Below are 22708 nucleotides of genomic sequence, written 5' to 3' on the forward strand. Positions count from 1 at the left end.
AGATACAACGCATTAGCATTAGCAGCCCGTAAATGTCCCACTGCTGGGATAAAGGCCTCCTCTCCCTTTGAGGAGAAGGTTTTGGAGCATATTCCACCACGCTGCTCCAATGCGGGTTGGCGGAATACACATGGGGCAGAATTTCGTTGAAATTAGACATATGCAGGTTTCCTTACGATGTTTTCCTTCACCGCCGAGCACGAGATGAATTATAAACACAAATTAAGCACATGAAATTTCAGTGGTGCCTGCCTGGGTTTGAACCCGAAATCATCGGTTAAGATGCACGCGTTCTAGCCACTGGGCCATCTCGGCTAAAGATACAACGATTATTTATTAATAAATAAAAGACTATAAATAAGAAACTTATATAGCGTCGTTGCGCCTGCAAAAGTCGCTATTTGTTTTTTTCTTATTTTTAGATTATTATGCCGTTTTAATCGTTATTTCAATGTATGTAGCTTTCGATATATGAACGTCACAATAGCTAAATTTTAAAACTTTTAAATTATTAAAGTTATTACAAAACTGTTTTTAACAGTACACGCGTATTGAAATAACGATTAAAACGACATAATAATCTAAGAATAAAAAAAAAAACAGATAACGACTTTTGCAGGCGCAACGACGATTAGACATTTATTTAATAATATAATATAATTAAATATAATAAGTGGAAGGTTTCGTGACGTTCTGTATTTAATTCTATTATACGTCGATAATGTACCTTAACTCTAATCAACACGACAACGTTTAATCAATAACATCATATCAACGGTTACCAATGAAACTTCAGTTAGTCAAGAGTTACTTGTTAACGTCATGGCTGGAAAAGGAAAAGGTAAGAAAAAAGAAAAGAAAGAAAAAGAAGAAGGCGGAGACAAGAAGAAATCTAAAAAAGGTGGAGGAAGACCCAAGAAGGGCAAAGCGAAAGGTAGATGCAACGTAGACATGCTCACAGATTCAGCAATGGACAATGTTTATTACGCCTGTCATAATGTCCAAGAATTATTACAGGCAAGAGGATTTCATCCTCCCGATTTTAATAAGAAGAAAAAGAAAGGAAAACGCTAGTAACACAGATCAAATACGTTGTTTTCAAGTTTTTTGTTCTAGTAAAAACTAGTTTGCACTAGTTTCCAATTTCATTGACCTTGTTTGTTTTGGCCAGGTCGACTGCAACTCGCAGATAGTGTCGCTATTTCTATTCAAATCGTTTTAATTGCGTCGTTCTTAATTTAGTAGGATAATACCCTTACTGATGTTATGTAATAGGTATATAGTGTAATAAAGAGCTAAATTTATTTAAACTATTTTTATTATCATTACCTTACACCTTATCTTTCATTTTCGTTTCGTTTCGTTTATGCCTGCAAATATATTCCAACTCGTTTAGAAAGTCACTTAGATGTTTGGTAAACCACAACAGCGCGATTTTTAAGACATTTAATAAATATGCAACAGTGTTTCGGAATAAGGCACTAACAAAATATCGATATTCATTTAAATATATTTAAGTGAGGTTAGTGTTTCATACCGATTACCCTAAAAAAATAGAATATCAAAATGTTTATACCAAGGAAAAAGACAAAGTGCGCTAATGGGAATGAGAAGTGAGTTAAGATGTACTAGCACAGAGAAAACTATCTTGTTTGGTTAGTTTTCTATTGGCTTTATTACATTACATTAAGCCTGTATGAAAGAACACAGTATCAATTAATTATTTAATGATTTGAAACAAAGTTTCTGTATATTGTATAGAAATTGATAAAAATATTAATAAATAGATTAATTAAATATTAATAATATAATCTTCAGATAATTACGCTCAAATCGTACAATAACGATTAAACATTTAGATGGATGTCCTTTTGTCTCTAAAGTATTATCGAATCGTATCGGATATCGTCGACCGTTCCATTGTTCAGACAGACCAATAAATTTACGTAATAAATTACAGCTGCTTCTAAAGTAAACGTTCTTTGCCCAAAACATTTTAGAGTTTAAGATTTATTTGGAAATTGAAAGCTTAACTGAGTGTTCTATGAAATATAGTTTCAAACAATGAACATAAAACCTTCTTACATATTCATACAAAGGTCAAAAACCATTATATTAAAAGTCACTAAATAGTTAATATAATTGTCACTATCCGTTAAAATTACAAGTATAATTTAAGTAAATAAAATGAAAGAAGTGTCAAAATGTACTAAGTATTTGAATTATTATAAATGTTTCCATAAAATATAACAAAGCATGAATTCACAATAATATTAACTTATGCGTATAAGAAATCATAAAATCATATATCAAAATGAATCAATCACAAGAGAATATAATTTCCAGTAATCTTTAAGACTCCGCTTTCATTAAAAATTTACGAAAAATTAATAAAATAGTACTACTAATATTGAGATATTAAAAGAAGAAACAAAATGGTGGTACCTGCGGTCGGGATTGATCTTGGAACAACCTTCTCTTGTGTTGGAGTGTTTTTGCATGGCAAGGTTGAAATTATCGCCAACGATCAAGGTAACAGAACTACGCCATCATACGTTGCTTTCAATGATACCGAGCGACTTATTGGAGATGGAGCGAAAAACCAGGTAGGTACATAATAAAATACATCATTTAAATAAAGAAAACCATTGTGAAGCTAAATAATTTAATGTTTTTATTTACCTTATAGATTGCCATGAACCCAAAAAATACAATATTCGATGCAAAACGTCTGATTGGCAGAAAATTTGATGATCCTAAAATCCAACAAGATATCAAACATTGGCCATTTGAAGTTATTTCGGACCAAGGTAAACCAAAAATTAATGTTGAATATAAAGGCGAAAAACGACAATTTACTCCAGAAGAAATTTCTTCAATGGTTTTAACAAAGATGAAAGAAATTGCCGAAACCTTTCTTGGTGGTATTGTTAAAGACGCTGTAATAACCGTTCCAGCATATTTTAATGATGCTCAGCGTCAAGCGACTAAAGATGCAGGTGCAATAGCAGGTTTAAATGTGTTGAGAATAATCAATGAACCGACTGCAGCCGCACTTGCTTATGGACTAGACAGAGACTTAACAGGAGAGAAGGATGTTCTTATATTTGATCTAGGTGGCGGAACGTTTGATGTGTCAATACTACAAATATCGGAGGGATCATTGTTTGAAGTAAGATCTACAGCTGGCGATACACATTTAGGGGGTGAGGATTTTGATAGTCGAATGGTAGATCATTTCAGCCAAGAGTTTGAGAAAAAATTCAAAAGAGATATCAAAAGCAATCCAAAGGCTCTGAGAAGATTACGAACAGCATGTGAAAGAGCCAAACGGACATTATCATCTAGTACAGAAGCTAGTATAGAAATTGATGCTTTACACGAAGGTATCGATTTTTATTCAAAAATAACGAGAGCGCGTTTCGAAGAGTTATGTTCAGATCTATTTCGACAAACACTTACACCTGTTGATAGAGCCCTTAAAGATGCTGGATTGAATATAAGAGAAATCAATGATGTCGTGATGGTAGGTGGGTCAACACGGATTCCGAAAATTCAAAGATTATTGCAGGTATATTTAACTGTTAATTTTTTTTATACACTGATTAAAAACTCTGATAAAATTTTGAATCCTAGGATTTCTTCAATGGAAAAGTATTAAACCTCTCCATCAATCCCGACGAAGCAGTAGCATACGGAGCTGCAGTGCAAGCCGCCATTCTCTCCGGTTCTACAGACACTCGAATTCAGGACGTTTTACTTGTTGACATTACTCCTTTATCTCTCGGAATAGAAACAGCTGGTGGTGTAATGGCACGATTAGTAGAGAGAAACACTAGGATACCAATTGCACAGAGAAGAATATTTACAACATATTCGGATAATCAACCTGCTGTGACAATTCAAGTAAATTGATAATTTTATAATTGCTCACTTTGAAGTTCCATTCAAAGTTTAATTATATTATATTCAATTCATTTAGGTTTTCGAAGGAGAAAGGGCGATGACCAAGGACAATAATTTGCTTGGAACATTTAATTTGACAGGTATTCCTCCAGCGCCAAGGGGCATACCGCAAATTGAAGTACGTTTTCACGATAATTTCACTTAAATACTTTGGCTAAAAATGAAATCCTCAAAACTTACGTTTATTTGCGAGTCAAATATCACTTGATCCAAGCTTATATATATCTTCTAATTTTTATGACTTAGGTTACATTTGACATAGATGCGAATGGCATTCTCAGTGTAAGTGCTCAAGACAGAAGCACAGGAAGATCAGAACAAATAACAATTTCAAACGATAAAGGACGCCTCAATAAAAAGGAAATAGAAAAAATGCTTCAAGATGCTGAAAAGTTCAAAGCGGAAGATGAAAATGCAAGAAAAAAAGTCGAATGTAGGAATCGATTAGAAGCATATGCATTTGGATGCAAAACAGTACAGTATTCGATTGGATTTTAATAACTAAAATAAATTTCCCGTTAAGATGCAGATTTGATACCTTGGCTATCCTAAGCCTGTGGAAGATTGCCTACTACCAATAAGTATGAAAAATTTGATGTCATATAAGTATTAAATTACAATAAAATTAACTTAAATTGTCATAATCAGTCTTAAGATTTTTATACTTAACATTTTTATTTAGAATCATCAAACGTACATTTTTTTAAGCCAGCTGCTGTGGTTAAATTTATAATTTTAAAACTTTAACATGTAACATGTGACAGTACGCACTACAACAGAACTTTTACCAACTTTTACCACCGTAGATCCGAACATACTTAGCCTAAATAATTTTAAAAGCAAAAAAATTCACTAAAATGTTTCAAACTTAAATCTGATCACAACAATACTAAGTATTGCTTTTGGCGGTAGAATATCTGATGAGTGAGTGGTACCTACCTAGACTAAATTGCACATCACCACACCACAAGCTCTACTACTAAGTAAAACTTTGCAACTCTAGAGTTGAAACTTAATATATTACTTAAATCGAAACTTTTATAGGCTGCTGAAAACGCCGGCAACAGATTAACAGACAGCGAACGTGATGCAGTCATCACAGAATGCAACAACCAGATACGGTGGCTCGAAGCAAACCCTGATGCAGGATTATCAGATCTGGAACACCACTTGCAAGCGGCTCAAAGCGCTTGTCAATCAGCAATGATGAAACTCCACGGAGCTAGTGGTCCGAGCCATACAAGACCAGTGAGTTCTGGTGGACCAAGGGTTGAAGAGATTGATTAACCATTTCATATATATACAATCTGTGAATTAATGAATACTTGAGTACTTTCTAATGTTTATTTTTTTAAATAGTATATTATAATAACAACTAGGTGTTTCTATAAAAACAAAAACATAATTAAAAAATCCCAAACCAGGATTAACGAATCAATTTCTAAAACCCCGAATCGAAATATAAGCGAACGTATTTGAACAAGCTTCTCTTCACGATGATCCACTACATTTCAATGTAATTTATATGGAATACGCAGATGTTATGTCTCATCACTTTTGTTTAGGCTGAAGTAACAGCTATTTTTTTCCGATTAGGGTTCGAAGCCCGGTTCGAAACAACAATATTAGATTTTAAATTAACATCGTTTTTCATTTTTATTTGGTGAAAAAACATGGTAAATATCCCATTTTAAATACTTGTAACAATAATATTGAGTAAACTATCAATGAATTCTCCGTTTAAGCCCAGAGTTAAGAAGTCGACATTTTACAGTCGCAGTCGGGTCCGTAAATTTATTGGTCTCGTAACACCATTAACTAGTTTCAATTTAATGGCATGACCGAAATCAGGCGGCAGGACATCAGTTGCACGAAAACCTAAATCGATTAAGATGCACATAGCATCCACATCCGTTCGGCTATATTATCGTATTCATATATCGTGCGAGTTAAATAAAACATCAACATCTGTACTTAATATTTTTATTCCAAAAATATAACAATATGATGGCAATTTAAACTATTCGGTGCTTAAACATAAAACATTTGTTCAAATAACAACAATAATCATTAGTCACAGGGAAATAATAATTTTAAAATCGGAACGCTCCAATTTATTCTTTTTTTTTTCAATAAATATTAGTACACATTAAATTATATTTACACTAGATATAAAATGAAAAATTTCATATTTTATTCTTATATTATTTACTATTAAGCCCAAAAATATACAGGAAAGGGTGCTATTATCATGCCGATTTCAATTATATTAGTTGCGCAAGCGCATGAAAATAATTTTATCACCACAACAATATCCTATATAATAAGTACACTTTTTAAGTGTAAAAAAAACACTAAATTGTGGCCTCAATAGGAAACATTAGTAAAAAACCATTCAAATTAAATGCAACGCTAAATAAAATAAAACCATTAAAGTTGATCCTTCGAGCCGGATTTTATTGTAAAACACGACACCCAATTTGTATTTGTACTTATTGTCCTAATGGTTCACTTTCAACCAAATAACTTTACTCTACTTTGTGCTATATCTTGTGTGATATCTCTAAACGTCTAAACTATGTATCTAAAACTTTTAATGTTTAATTGTCAAAGAATATTCAAATAAAACCCATACACCATGCCCAAAACGGGAACATTACGATTCGATCACGTTTTAAATACAATAATTTAAAACATGTACAAAAAATACTATTTTCCTCTAAAAGTTGTAACTGTTATCGCAAACGACACTGCTGACGAATATGCAAATACGACTCTATTGTATTCTACTTAAGAATTAAATTTCCTATTGAAAATTATTGCCGTTATAACAAAGACAATAATCTATCAATATGATTAGAATGTCATAAGTTAAAGGATAATAAATCACTACTGCTTCGATGAGTCTATATTTAATCCCACAGTGAAACTATGGAGGATTATTATATTAATAATAACAACAACACATTGTAAATAATTACAGTTTTAGTGTTACAAATTCCAGAATGCGTATAAAAATGTCCAAAATAATTTTCAATGCTTACACTGATAAGTAATCTTTTCTTCGTTAACTAAAGTGTTACACATAAAAAGAGTATTTTTATATCAGACTAATCCGCCAATAGCAAGAAGGTTCAATGTCTAAACAAACAATAAAAAAAAAAAATCTATTCTAATTTCATTTGTTCTAAATTCTAACAAAATTGGTTACTAATTATTGCTACATCACTGCAATGAAAAAACGATTGAAAAAATGTATACAAGATTACGACAATTGTGTGTAATTTTACTAAAAATTGCTATATCGATAAAGCTTGTCCTTAAAAAAAAAATTATTTCATATATTTTCACAACTCAATAAGTACATTCATTTTAAACAAAAATTGGTTCACTAACTCCAGTTTCTGATAGTTGATATATTGATCAAAGTTAGATTTAGTTTAATTAATATATTACATTCAACCGATGCTTACGTTTGTTTATCTAATAATACTTGATCATTGAAAATCAAATATCAACAATCAAATTTTAAATGCGTGAAACTACTTATATGATTATCTTAATCATCAAGAGAGATAAGTTAATAATTGGATGAAAATAAATTGGCTTACATTTTGGTGATTAAAAAACAATTATAACACAAAAAGTTTGTAGCCAATGAGTTCTCATTTAAAAATCAATTAATACCCAATACAAATCCCACGTAGCACCTAAATAATACAAGAACAACAATATATTATCTGTTTTCTACACTATATGTATATATATTAATCCACATATGGAAACACAATATGTGATTTACATTTACAAACCCCTAAAAAATCATAGGAAAAATTGCGACCCAGCTAGAATTAGACTACCCGCACTTGCAATTGTATCGCACGTTCTTTGCAAACTTTGTTTTTTCAGTTTGATAAACACGTATGAAATTGTTAATTAGTTTACTAAATAACATCATTTCAGTTACTTAATAGATGATAACAATTGAGTTACAAGTAGTAATTATATATTACGTACTAGTAGTAATCACATTATAAATGTTTCACATTATAATTTTTCAATTAGTGGGCGTGGCTAAAACTTGACACGTTTACACAAAATTAATTAAATATCAGTTAAATTCACAACTTTGGTCGTCCCTCTTGAGTGAACTAATGAACTTAACTATCATATACGTGGGGACGTGTGGACGTTTACTAAATATCACTTCACTTAAAATGTAGTTACTACTCGATAACTTTTACGTTTACGTTCAATACGTGTAAATCAGTCCTTTGACTCAATTCGATTAGGTTTATTAAAGATACCTATGACGTCACGGTCGCCTCATGTTACTATTAAACATAGCGCACAGCTCTGAGTGCGTGACCTTTTCGCCAAAAACAATTCGCTTTATACTGTCACACGTGCTAATGTAACAAAAAACGCTTCGCCTTTACAGTCATTGACCTTTGAAGTTAATACGTCACTGTTAATGCAAAAGGTCGTGCGTGAAATATGTATACTTTCAAAAGAGCGCAAACACTATTTATTATTTTCGTATATTTTATTCAAGAATATTGGGATTGGATTTTAATTTAGTTACGATCTTTTGCCACCCAAAGTGGTGTCATGTATGTGTATGTAGTATGATATATATGTAGATGTAGATTCCGCTGTGTCACATTTTTGCTACAATTTTTTAATTTATTTAAACTTATTTGTAATTAAATGCGTTTTATTAAACTATCGGCCTCATTCATACCCACCGGCGGCTCTTATCTTCTGTATAAATGCAGCTTGAACTTCGTCAGCTCTGAAAGAAAAAAAAAACTTCTTTTAGCATAAGAATCTAAATACGATAGAGAATTGGCACGAAAGAAGCGAAGTGAAACCGGTTTCCCGGACTATGACCAACAATGGCGAAAAAAGTGAGGAAGGGTAAACAAAATACATTAAAACACAATAAAATTCATTCTAAATATATATAACAAATACATAACATACAGATATAAAAACAATATTACAATATTTAAATTCGGAACACAAAAAAAGGAAAAATTCACTCGAAAGACCCGAAAAGCTGAAGTCGAAGGTTAGTAATTAAAAATAAGATAACTATTTATTTTAATGCATTAATAACATGACAACGTTTCAGATCGAGAATGGTATATCCCAATTACGTGTATTAACTCGACGTATTTTACGTTAGATTGAGGAAAGTCTTCCGTAATGAGTCAATTCCTATCGACGAGAATAGTATCACGATTTCTGAATGATATTATATCACGGTATTTCCATATTAATTCCTGGCAGATATCGCATTTCGTATAAATAAAACATTTGCCAAATTTATTATTACAGCCTCCCCCTTTTTCTAGTTACTTTGGGGTCGAATTTTACGGCCGTCTGCCTGCCTGACACCAATACTCTCTGGGAATGCTTTTAATAGGGTTTGAGAAGGGTGACCGCCTCCGCATGGACAGTAAATTTTATATGGACGGTATTGACAAATGCGCTTGTTCGAACAAATTGCAGTAATATATGCTAATATTATAAATGTGAAAGTAACTCTGTATGTCTGTCTATGGCCAAACTACTGAACCGAAATTGATGAAATTTGGTATGAAGCATATTTGAACTCCAATGTAGGACATGGACTTTTTTATACCTAACAGCTGACGACTAATCCCTAACACGCGAGCGAAGCCGCAGTCGGAGACTAGTATTTCATAATTGATCCGAACAGAAAAACCAATTGTTAAGACCATTGTTTTAAAGATATTTCATTTATTTTTAATTTCTCAATTAAATATTAATAGCTTTGATTGGATTATGGGCACTATGATGTAACTATGGTTTGGATAATTCCTGCACAAGCCTGCAATGTGTTAAATATCATTAATATTTATGAATCATTATCTCCTTGAGCGGTGTATAAATTTGCTCTATATTACAGATGAAAATAACTAATATAACAAGGATAGAAAAAATAAACATACATCATGATACCTTACCGTTCAAATCCTGAAATATATAAACAATATAATTTGAAGTTGAATTTATAATTATTTTATTATGGATAAGTCATGTGTGTGAATATTTGTTACACTGAAACGATTGGACTGGATTTGAAAGAAATTTGGTATTCAGTTGTAAACAATTAAAAAAGCTGTTTTATTATATATTGAAACAAAACTAAGTCTTTTTCTTTTGGAAGTATCTATATTCAAAACCATGCTTTTATACTGTCCAAATAATCATTCACTTTGACAGATGAAACTAGACGATTGCTGCCAGGTAACATTTTGAGTATCGATTCGATTATCGCTACTAATTAGTATAATTATATCGATTGTTGATTTTATCTGTTGAATAAAATTTTTTTTTTTTTATTTCTTAGCTGTTACTATTTATTGTTCTTTATTATAAAATGAAAATAAAATGCCGTTATTTTATCTTTTATTTCGCAATTCCCTGTGAATTTATAGCAATTAATATAATAAAAATAATCATGAAATTGTCTGTCGTATCAATAATGCAGATATAATAGATATTCCTATAGAGATTCATCTCACCTATGAATAAAACTATAATTTTCCATTAATTCATTTACAACGAAAACATTCGATAACGTCACGCGCCGTCGAATGTAACTACATTTATGACGCTCGATAATTATCGTGTTTTTTTTAAACGAATACATCAACGATATTCAAATATATATAAGTATAAATATACCATAATATTAAGATAAGATAGTTAACATAACTTTTTATCAAGCATTTTAAAGTTAAATTCTACACTGTATAATCAACTACAACTGTATAATCTTTGGCCAATAGTAAATCAGAGATCGTTAACACAGTCATAAAGCGCCAATCGCTGATCAATACAAAACAATACTTACTTATTACTGGTGACTGTGTGCATCAAATTAATGATGTACTTGGGGCAGACGTCTTCATGCATCACCCTCGCGTGGAACAAGAGGCCCTGACACAAGCAGTACAGTATCTCAACGAGCGGCCAGTGTTCGGGTATAGCGCCTCTTTGGTACGCCCATGAGAAGAGAATCTAAAATAAACACAATTTTAAAAATAGAATACACTACATCCAAAAGATGATTGGCTAATTCGCATATAGTATCTGTCAAAGAATGTTAAAATTTTATTATCCATCATCATCGTCAATGCACCACCAACCTAGGGAACAACTAAGATGTTTTGTCCTTCGTGGTTTTATCGATACTGGCTCACTCACTCTTCAAACGGGAACACGATAATACTAAGTATCGCTGCTTGGCATTAGAACATAAACGTATCAAATAATTGCTTTTTGTTTCATAAATACACATTTACTACATAATATATGCCTAAATATAAAAGTACGACCGAAGAAGTGAGATAGGGTTAACAAAACATGTTTATGATAAAAAGTTAAAATTTATTTAATTTCAATCGTAGCCACCTTAACCCTCTACTGCCGCTTTCTAAATTAACTATATTTTAATTACAGATATCTGGAAAAGTTAGATCACCTAGAAGTTGAACAATAATAATTATTTACCTGTAAAGTAGATGTTATCGGTGCTAAGGAAATGGGGGTAGACGGAGACGCTCTGAAGGCCGCGCCCGCGAAGAAGCCCGCCGGCAGAGCGTACAGCGCGCTGTCTCTACCGTTCGCACGACATAGCAGGCATATAACCAGCTAAACATACAAAGACAATTTTCTTATTTTATTACGTTAAAAACTATTATTCTAATAATTAATCTTATAATTGTATATAAATACAATCATTTCATTATCGGTTGAAATAAAAATTTTATTTACTTCAGCACAGCGCCACGCAGGGTACAATCTACCACAAAGTACCGTACCGTAAAAGTACGGTACTTTGTGGTAGATTGTATATATATATATATATATTTATTTATTTATTTATGTATGTATGCATTCTATTTTTTCTAAATGTAATGTACGTATGATTTCTATTTTTGTATATGTCATAGTGGATAAAAGATTCCAATAACCAAGGTCATGATTAAATTCAAAACGCTGAAATTTGTTTAAATATTGTGAGAAAAAAAAATCTTTACTATCGTCAGTCATAAGCAAGAGAGATAGAGACAAAACACGTTCTCATTTATGATAAAAAGGGACACTAATATAAGTAATACGAATTCGATTCCGATGTTCAACAAAATAATTCCATACAAAACTGTAATGGACTCATTAATATCGACATATCAATTTTTTATCTGTAACAATTTGTTGCAACGTATTTATCCATTTTAAACATACCTTGAATAATAATAAAAATATTAAATTCAATTTTTAATTAACACATTGAATTCAATTAATTTACTTCAAGGACACTTACTTTATATAATATATTTATAAAGCTTAAAGTGTTAAAGTCCAATAATAATATTGTTTTAAACCACTTTAAAAGTAATCACGTCATTTGTGTACACTTTATGCTGTGAGATATTACATTTATTATGAGCTGGTTTATTAACTATGCATTAAAAAGGACTCTAAAATAAAATAAGGATGGAAAATTAGGGCATTCGTCATTGATTTATTAATTAGTCACTATATTTTTAATTTATTTTTTTTATTGGAGAATTTTTATGGCATCGGTAGGCGGCCGTTCATATGGAACACCTGATGGTAAGTTAACACTTTCCATAAAAATTGGCGAAGTGTGAAATTTTAACAACTTCTAACATAACCAATGGGCTACCGACCTTGGAAACTGAGATGTTATATGTCCCTTGTACCTGTAGTTGGCTATTATATTAGCTCACTCTACCTTCAAACTGGAGCTCAACATTACTTGGTATTTTTGTTAGAATATATGATGCATATATGGTACCTACCCAGACGGGCTTGCACGAAGCCCAACAACCAAGTATTTTGTTACTTCGCCATACCGATACTGTTCTTATTATACCTATAGTATATATGATAAATATTACTTGGAAGGGTGGATGAGTGTTACTAAATCACGACAGAACTACTGAACGCATCTCAGATCATCATCTAGATGGGGAACTCTTTATCCTTACCTGCTGTACCTACAATTAGTATAGAAAATGCTTACCCGATAAATTCCAATGTATCCACCAAAGAACAATCCAAGCTTCAAATGCGACAGCTTCAACGATTTCAAAGCTTTCGTCGGTGTCAGGAGCCGCGGTATGATTGTCCTGAGAGCTGTCATGAGGCAACCGACGCCGAACAACTGTGCTGCCCCCTGGTGGATTAATCGTAACACTATTTTTGATTAATATTATCATGTCTATTTTACATCTAATTCATGTAACAGGCTGTAAATTTGACAGTGTTGAACAAAAGCCTCTCATTTCCAAAAGATTTGGAACTTAATCCAAAAGGCTCCTTCACTGAGGTTGGTACATAGATATGTGACAGAATTTCACTTGTTACATCGACACCAACAATTTATACTACGCTAACTCGAAAGCGTGCGCACACTCCGCTAATAATTGTTAGCGTAATATAAATTCGTAACTTCGTTAATTTTTTCACGATTTTATTAATACATATAAAATAACACATTTTAAGCAACTTGGCACAAAAAATCTATTTTCACTAAAGTTCGAGTTAGCGTAGTATAAATTGTTGGTGTCGACATGTAGGTTTCCTCCGCTGGCAAATACGAGATAAGTTGGAATTAGAAAAACATTAAACGCATAAAATCTCAGTGTCATTTGTCCGGATTTTCACCCTCATCGATTCATTTTCATTTCGATTCAAATTCACGAGCTCATTTCTCCTCAATTCAAACGCTTACCTTCCAATTATAAACAAAAAATATAACGTAATATTTATATGACGCGTCTAGAAAAACACTAGCTATGACGTCATCGGAATGGGAACTCCATAAAAATAACATTGAATTACGAAAATAATATTTATCCTTATAGGCATATTTTTCTTATTTCGATAACGTCTTTATCCCTAACAAATTACATACGACATACGACGTATGACCAACGTTTATCCTTATTTTAAATTACAGCAAACTGTTTACGTTATGTTTTCCTATGTTAATAACTGACAATTCGACCCCGAGTATTACGTATGCAATAATAATAATAAAAATAATTACTTACTTAAGCTCACTTTTATTTTATTACGGAAAACAATGGATGCCGTGGTCGAATATAACTAAAGGAACATACAACTTGTAAATTTTACATTGATTAATTTTAAAAATGGTGTTGTTTTTAAGATAAAATCTCGCAACAAAAAATAATTTCGAGACCAAATTATATCGTATAAGAATACGCTTTTGGACTTTTTTGTAATCCGAATTTTGTATCATTTATAGATATTTTTTGACTTTAATTCTCAATTAGAGTTGGAATGTTTGTACTTAGATTTATTTAGCAGTCTAATTGGTTTCATTACATTATTTAGTAACCCCAGCAACCTTAAAAAACAACCTTCGTCCTTTATTTTACTAACCTTGGCATAAATGAATTCCTAACATTATAAAAACGGATAATTTGTAATATAATAATTGTATATATAAAATAAAAACAAAACCTTCATTCATTGTCTGTAAATAAAATTATTAATCAGTAAAACAATATTAACTAAGCCTTACAAGGAACAAAGACAATCTTTATAATGACTGAGGTCATAATGTCAAAAAATACATGAAAGCGAAAAATAAAAAAAACATTATGCTTATATATTGACAAAGCCGAATCGTGGAACAAAAATAATTTTGGAAATATTTTTAGCAACATACCCTTGTATGAATGTAAATATTAAAAAAATATGTGAATTTGCAAATATTTATTACTTATAAAGAGAAACCAACATCTACATTACACATGGGTATATAATCAATTTATTTAGTACATATAGCTGTCGCAAAATAACCTTACAGATAAATTTCATTGAAATTAAACACATGCAGGTTTCCTCGCGATGTTTGCCTTCACCGTCGAGCACGAAATAAACAATAAACATATAGCTATCGATTAAATTAAATACCTTAAAAATTATAAATATTTTGAGGAATAGAGAAAAGAAAATAAAAATTGAATAAGCCATTAATTATATAAATTTTAGTTTAAAAAAAAAAGTTTAGTTTAAAAGTTTGAAAATTTTAATTCCATACACCGTGCGAACGCGATGGCAATATATTCATACGCAAGTGACAGAGACAAGTAATTACGGGTCAGAGTACGAAATTCTACTTGTTGCTCGACCGGACTATAGCAACAGTATATATATGTATTATTGTGTAAGAGAAGTGACTTATGTAATATTACTAGGATAAAAAACAAATTAGAACGATAAATATTAAATACTTTTTTAAGAACTCACATGTGAAGAACCTTTATGTTAACTAAGAAGATTTACTATTTCATTGGATTTTAATTAAAATTAACAGTCAAATAACTGTGCATAGGTACTTACTTATATTCCTAAAAAAAAAAACAGATAAAAAATATCATACAAAAAGTGGTCATATATAAAAGCACAATAACGGCTGAGAAATAAATTACTATGTTTAAATATATAAAGTCATAATGCTTAACACTCATGATAATTGATAATACTTCTCTTAAATATATGCACCTCAATCTTTATGTCTAACAAATTATGTACCAAGTATATAGAGGTTTATTGGGTTTCGAAATTAATTGCATATTTTTCCTTAATCCCCTCCACAAGTTCAAATATACTAAATAGAACACAATTTCAAATTAATTTTATATTTACCTTAAAGATGTAATTCATACAGGGCCCTCTGTGAGGACATGCTGGACTCCTTCCCTCGATACCTTTAACAGGTTCACCAACTTCTTTAGAGACTCGTGGAGGAGTGAAGAACCTAAATCAAATTTTAATTTTATTCATAACAGAAATTTATAATTTAAAATAAGTATTAAGTATTCAGAAAGTCAACATGTAAATGGATATATTGTACATTTGGGGTGATACTATCTCTTATTTAATATTTATTTCTAAAAAAACGCACGCATACAAAGATACTTTTTTTGTAACAATCATATTGTGTAGAGATACACAAATACATACATAAACATAAAATATTCGAGTCAACATTTTTAAAATGTGTGTGTAATTTCTGTGGATAAATACAAACATGTAATTATAAATTATCTTTTAATATAAACTCATTAAAGTAAGCAATTAATATTCAATAGAAAAATATAATATTAAATTACCAGAATAGGGGTGTACGTTTCGTGTTCTCTCTTTCTAATCGCATAAGATAGAAGAAGATAGAACTACCCAGCATGAATATCAGAGTTTCACGTCCAGCTGACCGTCGCCAAAATCCTTTCGCTTCTAATGTTCGTAACCAATATTCGAATACCTGAAATAAATATATTATTGATGATATCGAAATATTCTACTTATATATTTATTTTCTTATTCATGTACCGCCGCCAAGAAAAAATAAATATTTGAAGACATAAAGGTAACTAATAAGGGGCCATTCATTTATTACTTAACACGATTTAGGGGGGAGGGGGTCGACCATGTACGACCATGTCCATGTCCATGACCATGACCATGACCATGACTATAAGATCAAAAAAATGCGCAAAGTTAAAATTAATTGAAAAAGGTTTGATTGTCGAGGTTCGCTCGGATGCCAATAGGTATAAAACAATATTTCCATTTCCATGGCAACGGGCGGGCCATAAAATAAATATTATTAATACCTTTAAAATTACAAATAAATATAATCAAAAAATTGATTCTTTGAAACATAAACATTAAAATAAACCAAATGTGTATTCATTTTTTCTTTAAGATTCTTACATAATAAATATTAATCAGGGGGAGGGGGTCGGCCTCTTCTTATTTTTTCTTATAATAGGAAATCGGTTCTAATCAATGTGTTTTATTTATGACATATAAGGTAGGCAATTAGTAATTATATATGACCTTTATATAGTTTAAATTGATTTGTATTTTAAAATACTTACCAAGTTTACAAACAAATTGACAACCAAAACTCTTCTATAAGGAGGTTCAAAGTATACAGCCAACCCGCTTATGGTGCATGGTAGTAACACTGTAGCATAATATGAAAACTGACTGAAGAATAATTTTCTGTAAGAAAAAAACTTATATCATTCGAATTCATTAATTAAAAAAAAGAACCTATAATAGTCTAATAGAAAAACATATAATGAATTGAAAAGAAAACACTTAATCCATAAATATATTGATAAATACATAACTTTGAAAATGTGAAAAACTTGGTATGAGTTGTTAAAAAAAAATAATGTTCAATATATTGCTGTCCAAAGGTTTTATATGATAATTTGTGATTTGGATACCAATATAACTCCTAAGTTATCATAGTAAAAAATAACTTAAAAAAAAAAAACAAAAAAATATCGTGTTTTTAACACTGATTTCATTATACTGAAGTATTCACACTATATTGATAAGCATCTAAACATAGAAATCTATGATGATTCACATATTTTAAGCCAAAGACATTTGTTTAAAATATTATCATCCTTCAAATTTTTTACTAAAATCGATACATTTAGACTTAAAAAGCAAAATATAATTCCTTCAAGTAGTCTCTTAGAAGTACTTGTGAATTATTTACAAAATTGATCTAAATTTGAAGAAGAACTTAAATGAAAATTATATTATTTAATTAGTGATCTTTTACCTACACTGCCAATTGGATAATACAGACCTGATAATATATATTAAATTATAAGAATAATTTGTAACATAGTAGTTATCATCTTACATATTATGATGTAATGAGGTAAAATTTATATTTTAAAGGAAACTAGTTCTGATTGCTATAAATTGATATTTATATTAAAGCAAACAGATATATTGAAGTTACAGAATTATGAAAATGATGAAACCAAGAATAAACTGAAAATTAGTTTATACCCAAAACATAGAATTCTTTTACATTTTAAACACAGAGTATTATTAAAGAAAAAAAATATCTCTTTTCCTATGCATAAGAGATTTAACATCTATATTAATAAAGCTAACAAAAAATACTACAGTACTTTTTCTTCTCTGTTTGTCAACATATATCCTATTTTATTTTTGTTTGTTTATGAACTAACTACCATAACTGTTATTAATAATACAAATTTGGGAGTATGAGCAAAACTAATAAATTCATATGTTTTTCTTAAATTTTCAATAACAATTAGGTTCAATTTTTATTTCAAATATGTGGACCAGCAATTGAGCCAACAAGACATTGCAACTGTAACAAATATTATTCATCCCTTTCATAGCCAATGTGCCACCAACGTTGGAAACTAAAATGTTATGTCCCTTGTGCCTGTAGTTAATTACAACCACAACGCAAACAAAAGCATATTATACTACATAACATACAAAGATAAAACAAAATATTTACATTCCTAATATAATCTTAAATTTAAATTAAGGTTGTCAAATTATGTTTCAAAGTGTTTGAAGAGACAATTTGACTAAAGTATATTGTAATTTGTTTTCATTTGATAGAGGACTGTTTACCTAATTACATAAAAAAAGATTATTGTTAATAGTAAGCAATATATATATCTACTCTTACATAGACCGTTACACATTTAGAGATATAAATTATAATTATAATATGAGAACTTCTCATTATATATATCCATGTATTGAAATATGTTCCTTACCTAAATATACAATTCAATGTAACAAACGAGCTTCCAACAGTTAGACCGAAGACTCCAGATTTTAAATATAACTTGAATTGTTCAATCATATCTTTTTTACTTAATTTTTTACCCCTCATCAATATTTGTATCTGTAAAAGAATGTGATTGTTATTTAAAATTTTAAAATTACTCAAATTCATTTAACTTAACATACACTACAGTTTATGGAATATGTCTGAATATATTACTTCAGTTTCATACATTTATTTACATACTAAACTTGGTACTTATGTATTAACACCACCGTAGAAATAATAAAATTCTGTGAATATGCCAATATAGGTTAGGTTAGATTTTTTTTAATATAATAAATAAATAAAAACTGACCCATTGTAATGCATTCACACTCTGTTGACGCATTAGCAGATGTTTTTTTGGCTGTGGTGGCATTAATACATATTAAGTACAATAAACTTTTGTTATTTAAAATCATTTAAATACTCATGTTAGTTGAATGTTTATCAAACATTTTCATATTAATGTTATGTATATGTTTCCTTTTAACTGTGCTGATTAAGTTAATTCTATGATTGTCATTTTTGTCATGACTAATGAATTGTAAAAAAACATTAAAAAAAAAATTCAAATATTATCAATTTATCAGATAAGATACCTTATTACTTTGGATTTAATCATAGATTATATGTGTTAATTGTATTACAGAGATTATTACGACTTAGTTTTTGAATTATTTTTAAAATTATTAGTAAGTACAAAGTAGTAATACGAAATTTATTGATATTTACTACAAATGATGAAATATTACTTACAATATAAACCATCGCATAAAACTTATAGCTTCCTCTTATACAACTCAATAACATAGTAGTTGTAGCATCAGAACATTTATATGTCCATGGGTGTATTAATGTATTGCACTCACAAGCGCTACAAGCTTTATCGAACCATAGTTTACTAGCTTCAACCATTTTCGCTATTTACAAACACTTTTCCACGGTCAAACAAAATAAAAGTTCATGTAGATATTATGCAAAAAATACGTTATGTATAATTGTATTCAATCTACTAAGACACAAGTATTGTTAGATATTATTCGGTTTTAGCTGCTCAGTATTCGATGGTAACGATCGCCAGGCAACAAACACAATCAACGACTGACTGCAATGAAAACTCAACCAATCCAAAGATTTAAGCCGACGAATAAACGAAAACGACAAAGTCAGTTCACCGTATAATATAATATAAACCAGTATGTTTGAAAATGACGAGTGTCTTCTCACTGGAATATCCAAGGGTTATCCGTACGACGTACTATAAAACCCTATGAAACTTCAGTCTGCGTATCAAATTTTACATTTCAAAATAATTATATATATGTCAAATCAAGTGACACTGGGCAGTACTGAGCCATTGACAGTAGGACTGAGTTGTCAAAAGTCAAATGTAAACCACAAACTACAGAGTATTTTTATTAGTCACGTAAGTCCATAGAAGCAGAGAAACCTTAGTAAATAGTAATAGGAATAGAAATTATATATAATTATTTAATAAAAAGTAAGTAAAATAAACTATTAGTGATGATAAAATCTAAGCTGTTTAATACTTATCATGACATGACTAAATAATGGCTGTGGTATAAAACTGCTTTATTCAAAAATTGTATTGGTTTAAATGAATTACTTTACTATATGAAGGTAATTGGAAACAAATATTTATAAATATTACATACATTATATAAATTAATGCTACATTATATATGAAGTACTAGCTGACCCGGCGAACTTTGTTCCGCCTTGAATTCAGTAAATGAGCAGATTTTGTATTTTATTAAGTTAAATTTTTTTATGAATATAATCAATATAAATAAAAAAACAATTATTTTAATGATTCTTTTGATGCATAGGTTCTTGGACTCTTCAGTAAAGCACTTTGACACAGTGACGAATTTTTTTGTTTTATTATCAAGCGCAAGAACAAATCACGCTGATGGTCTTCTGACCCGTGAATATACCACATATAATTGACCATGGGAAAAACATGGATTATTTAGATTCGGACCACAAACTTTCAAAGATTAATCTTGTGATTTGTTAATGGTCATAGCAAATGCAAAATGGATTGGAAATTATGTAGTTTGAGTCATCTACATCTTTATTCTTAGCCGCCAAAATTGCTCGCTCATTCAACCATTTATTATTTTTTTGGTTAGTAAAGATGTTTGGGAATAATTTGTTGATGAATTCATCTTTCAATGAGAAAAATTTACGGAAATTCTGAGAAAATTAGATCAATCCGCTCGATTCGTCGACAAGTACTTGACCATTACCTATAGTTAGCAATTGCTCCGAGAAATCTTCAGCAGATGTATCATTTAGCAATGTAACGCTCATGTTTATTGTCAGCTGAAGTTTCCTTACATATCGCGATAGATTCGATGATTTAAGGCAAAGGTTTACTTCGTCAGCAGCAGTTGATCTTGGAATTACTGGCAGTGTTCGGTTAAGTGCTTACAATGCACGTTTATGTGCCATTGTGCATTCGTTTCAGATTATATTTTTCGATGCTGATAAAAGTTTGACCATTGCGGAGTATTTTGCAATATAAATGGTTCTTCATTAGTTTGAAATAAATAAAAATATTTCGAAACGGAATAAAAGTATCCTTTGTCCGTCTCCTGGATCTTAACTGCCTCTGCACCAATTTTCAGCCAAATCGTAAATCAAAATATATAGATAACACACAATATTAATCACACGGAAAATATATTTCGCAAAAATACGCTCTATTGTTGCGTTTTAATTTATACTGTATATCCTTTAAATTGAATAATGGATTGTTTACTCTAGGTATAAAATAAATACCTGTGTTATAAATAACTGCCTTTTGATGACATGATGTTACTCTTAATTTACTTTAATTTATATTATCTCTAAAATTATCCACATAATATTTTGCAAATATGATTAATTGGAATTACTACATAAACTAAATGTAGTAATTCCAATTAATCATTATATTTAACAGAGATTTTTAATACGCATCCAATCGATCACTTTTCGGCCAAATTCAATCACTTTACTATCTGGTTTGTGTATAGGCTTCTAACGAAACCTTATTATGAAAAGGACGATTATTAAAATAAAAGGGGAAAACCTATATAAAGTCAAATGAACGCGTATTTAATATTTCATATCTGGGATCAGCGAATTAAGAAGATTCAAGATCAATAAATTTTATTCCAAGATTGCGATTTCAAATCCACAACACTGATTTTTCACATCCTTAATTTAAAATATTGTGTAAATGAAAATGATCTGCGGCACAAGAAACGATCATAAAGAAAACTTTAAGATATGGAAGATTTAATTAAATGGAAGTATATTATAATATATTAAGCAAGTAGTGGTATTTTTCTGTAATTAACTTAAATAACTAAATATAGTCGGTTTTTTCTTATAGAAAGATAAAACTATTTAGGTAAAATTTTTAGATTAATATATTTCGAAATAAATAAAATATACAAAAAACTTACAGTAGAGAGGCCATGTACAGCTAAAAAAAATAATACACTTCCTTTTAAACAATTTTGGGTCATATATATAAAAGCTTCAAAACAACTACTTGTCCACGGATGAAGCAACTCACTACATGAACAGTGACGTAAATGGGATGTATCCACCATGAATTTACTCACTTCAACCATTTTGAGCAAGTATTATAAAAATAATGAGCACCTATATTTATTAGCGCACTATTTTCAATAGTAATTTACTAAAACCATTCTATTGTCACATACGTCTGTGGACATTGTTTCGCAGTAAGTTCAGGAGGTCGATTCATGTAAATTATTGGAATGAATTTGAATTTTAAGAACTTCATGCAATAGTCACCTAAATAAAATTATTTGTAAATATACATTAATACCAAACAATTTACAGTTCACGAATCTTATTAATATAATTTAGAAGTTATAGTGCATAGTTTCAGAGTTCGGTTATTTTTTTAAATGATTGTCTCGTTTTTCGTGTAATTATGGATATGCATAAGTGTACATATCC

At 30.2% G+C, this 22708-nt stretch overlaps 3 protein-coding genes across 4 annotated transcripts; 2 read left to right on the top strand and 1 right to left on the bottom strand.

Moving 5' to 3' along the window:
- Positions 1 to 822: 822 nt before the first annotated feature.
- Positions 823 to 1074, top strand: LOC125067456 (small lysine-rich protein 1). The gene has a single exon (XM_047676080.1). The coding sequence runs from the start codon at positions 823 to 825 to the stop codon at positions 1072 to 1074; it is 252 nt and encodes an 83-aa protein (XP_047532036.1).
- A 1312-nt stretch (positions 1075 to 2386) lies between these two features.
- On the top strand, positions 2387 to 5385 carry LOC125067455 (heat shock protein 68-like). The gene is made up of 7 exons (XM_047676078.1): positions 2387 to 2606; positions 2690 to 3571; positions 3637 to 3906; positions 3983 to 4084; positions 4213 to 4440; positions 5011 to 5278; positions 5350 to 5385. The coding sequence occupies exons 1-6, from the start codon at positions 2436 to 2438 to the stop codon at positions 5251 to 5253; spliced, it is 1896 nt and encodes a 631-aa protein (XP_047532034.1). The 5' UTR covers positions 2387 to 2435; the 3' UTR covers positions 5254 to 5278; positions 5350 to 5385.
- Positions 5386 to 5935: 550 nt separating this feature from the next.
- Positions 5936 to 22353, bottom strand: LOC125067353 (transmembrane protein 135-like). Of its 2 annotated transcripts, none has more exons than XM_047675899.1 (9): positions 22183 to 22353; positions 18648 to 18778; positions 16953 to 17079; positions 16182 to 16333; positions 15715 to 15826; positions 13055 to 13207; positions 11515 to 11655; positions 10856 to 11022; positions 5936 to 8761 (listed from the first exon to the last, which is right to left on the bottom strand). In XM_047675899.1, exons 1-9 carry the CDS (start codon positions 22351 to 22353, stop codon positions 8701 to 8703), a joined length of 1215 nt encoding a protein of 404 aa, XP_047531855.1. In that variant the 3' UTR covers positions 5936 to 8700. The 2 variants fall into 2 exon arrangements, with proteins under 2 accessions (XP_047531855.1, XP_047531856.1); XM_047675900.1 differs by lacking the exon at positions 22183 to 22353 and adding an exon at positions 19460 to 20039.
- Between the last annotated feature and the right edge of the window lie 355 nt (positions 22354 to 22708).

Source organism: Vanessa atalanta, chromosome 11 (assembly GCF_905147765.1).
Source record: "Vanessa atalanta chromosome 11, ilVanAtal1.2, whole genome shotgun sequence".
Taxonomy (NCBI): domain Eukaryota; kingdom Metazoa; phylum Arthropoda; class Insecta; order Lepidoptera; family Nymphalidae; genus Vanessa; species Vanessa atalanta.

Coding starts and splice junctions, on each gene's coding strand:
- LOC125067456 (XM_047676080.1), top strand. CDS start 823: ATGGCTGGAAAAGGAAAAGGTAAGAAAAAAGAAAAGAAAGAAAAAGAA.
- LOC125067455 (XM_047676078.1), top strand. CDS start 2,436: ATGGTGGTACCTGCGGTCGGGATTGATCTTGGAACAACCTTCTCTTGT. Junction 2,607..2,689: donor GAGATGGAGCGAAAAACCAG/GTAGGTACATAA, acceptor TTTACCTTATAG/ATTGCCATGAACCCAAAAAA. Junction 4,085..4,212: donor GGGGCATACCGCAAATTGAA/GTACGTTTTCAC, acceptor TTTATGACTTAG/GTTACATTTGACATAGATGC.
- LOC125067353 (XM_047675899.1), bottom strand. CDS start 22,353: ATGGTTGAAGTGAGTAAATTCATGGTGGATACATCCCATTTACGTCAC. Junction 13,208..15,714: donor GTATGAATTACATCTTTAAG/GTAAATATAAAA, acceptor TTAATCCACCAG/GGGGCAGCACAGTTGTTCGG. Junction 11,023..11,514: donor CGATAACATCTACTTTACAG/GTAAATAATTAT, acceptor TGTTTATTTTAG/ATTCTCTTCTCATGGGCGTA.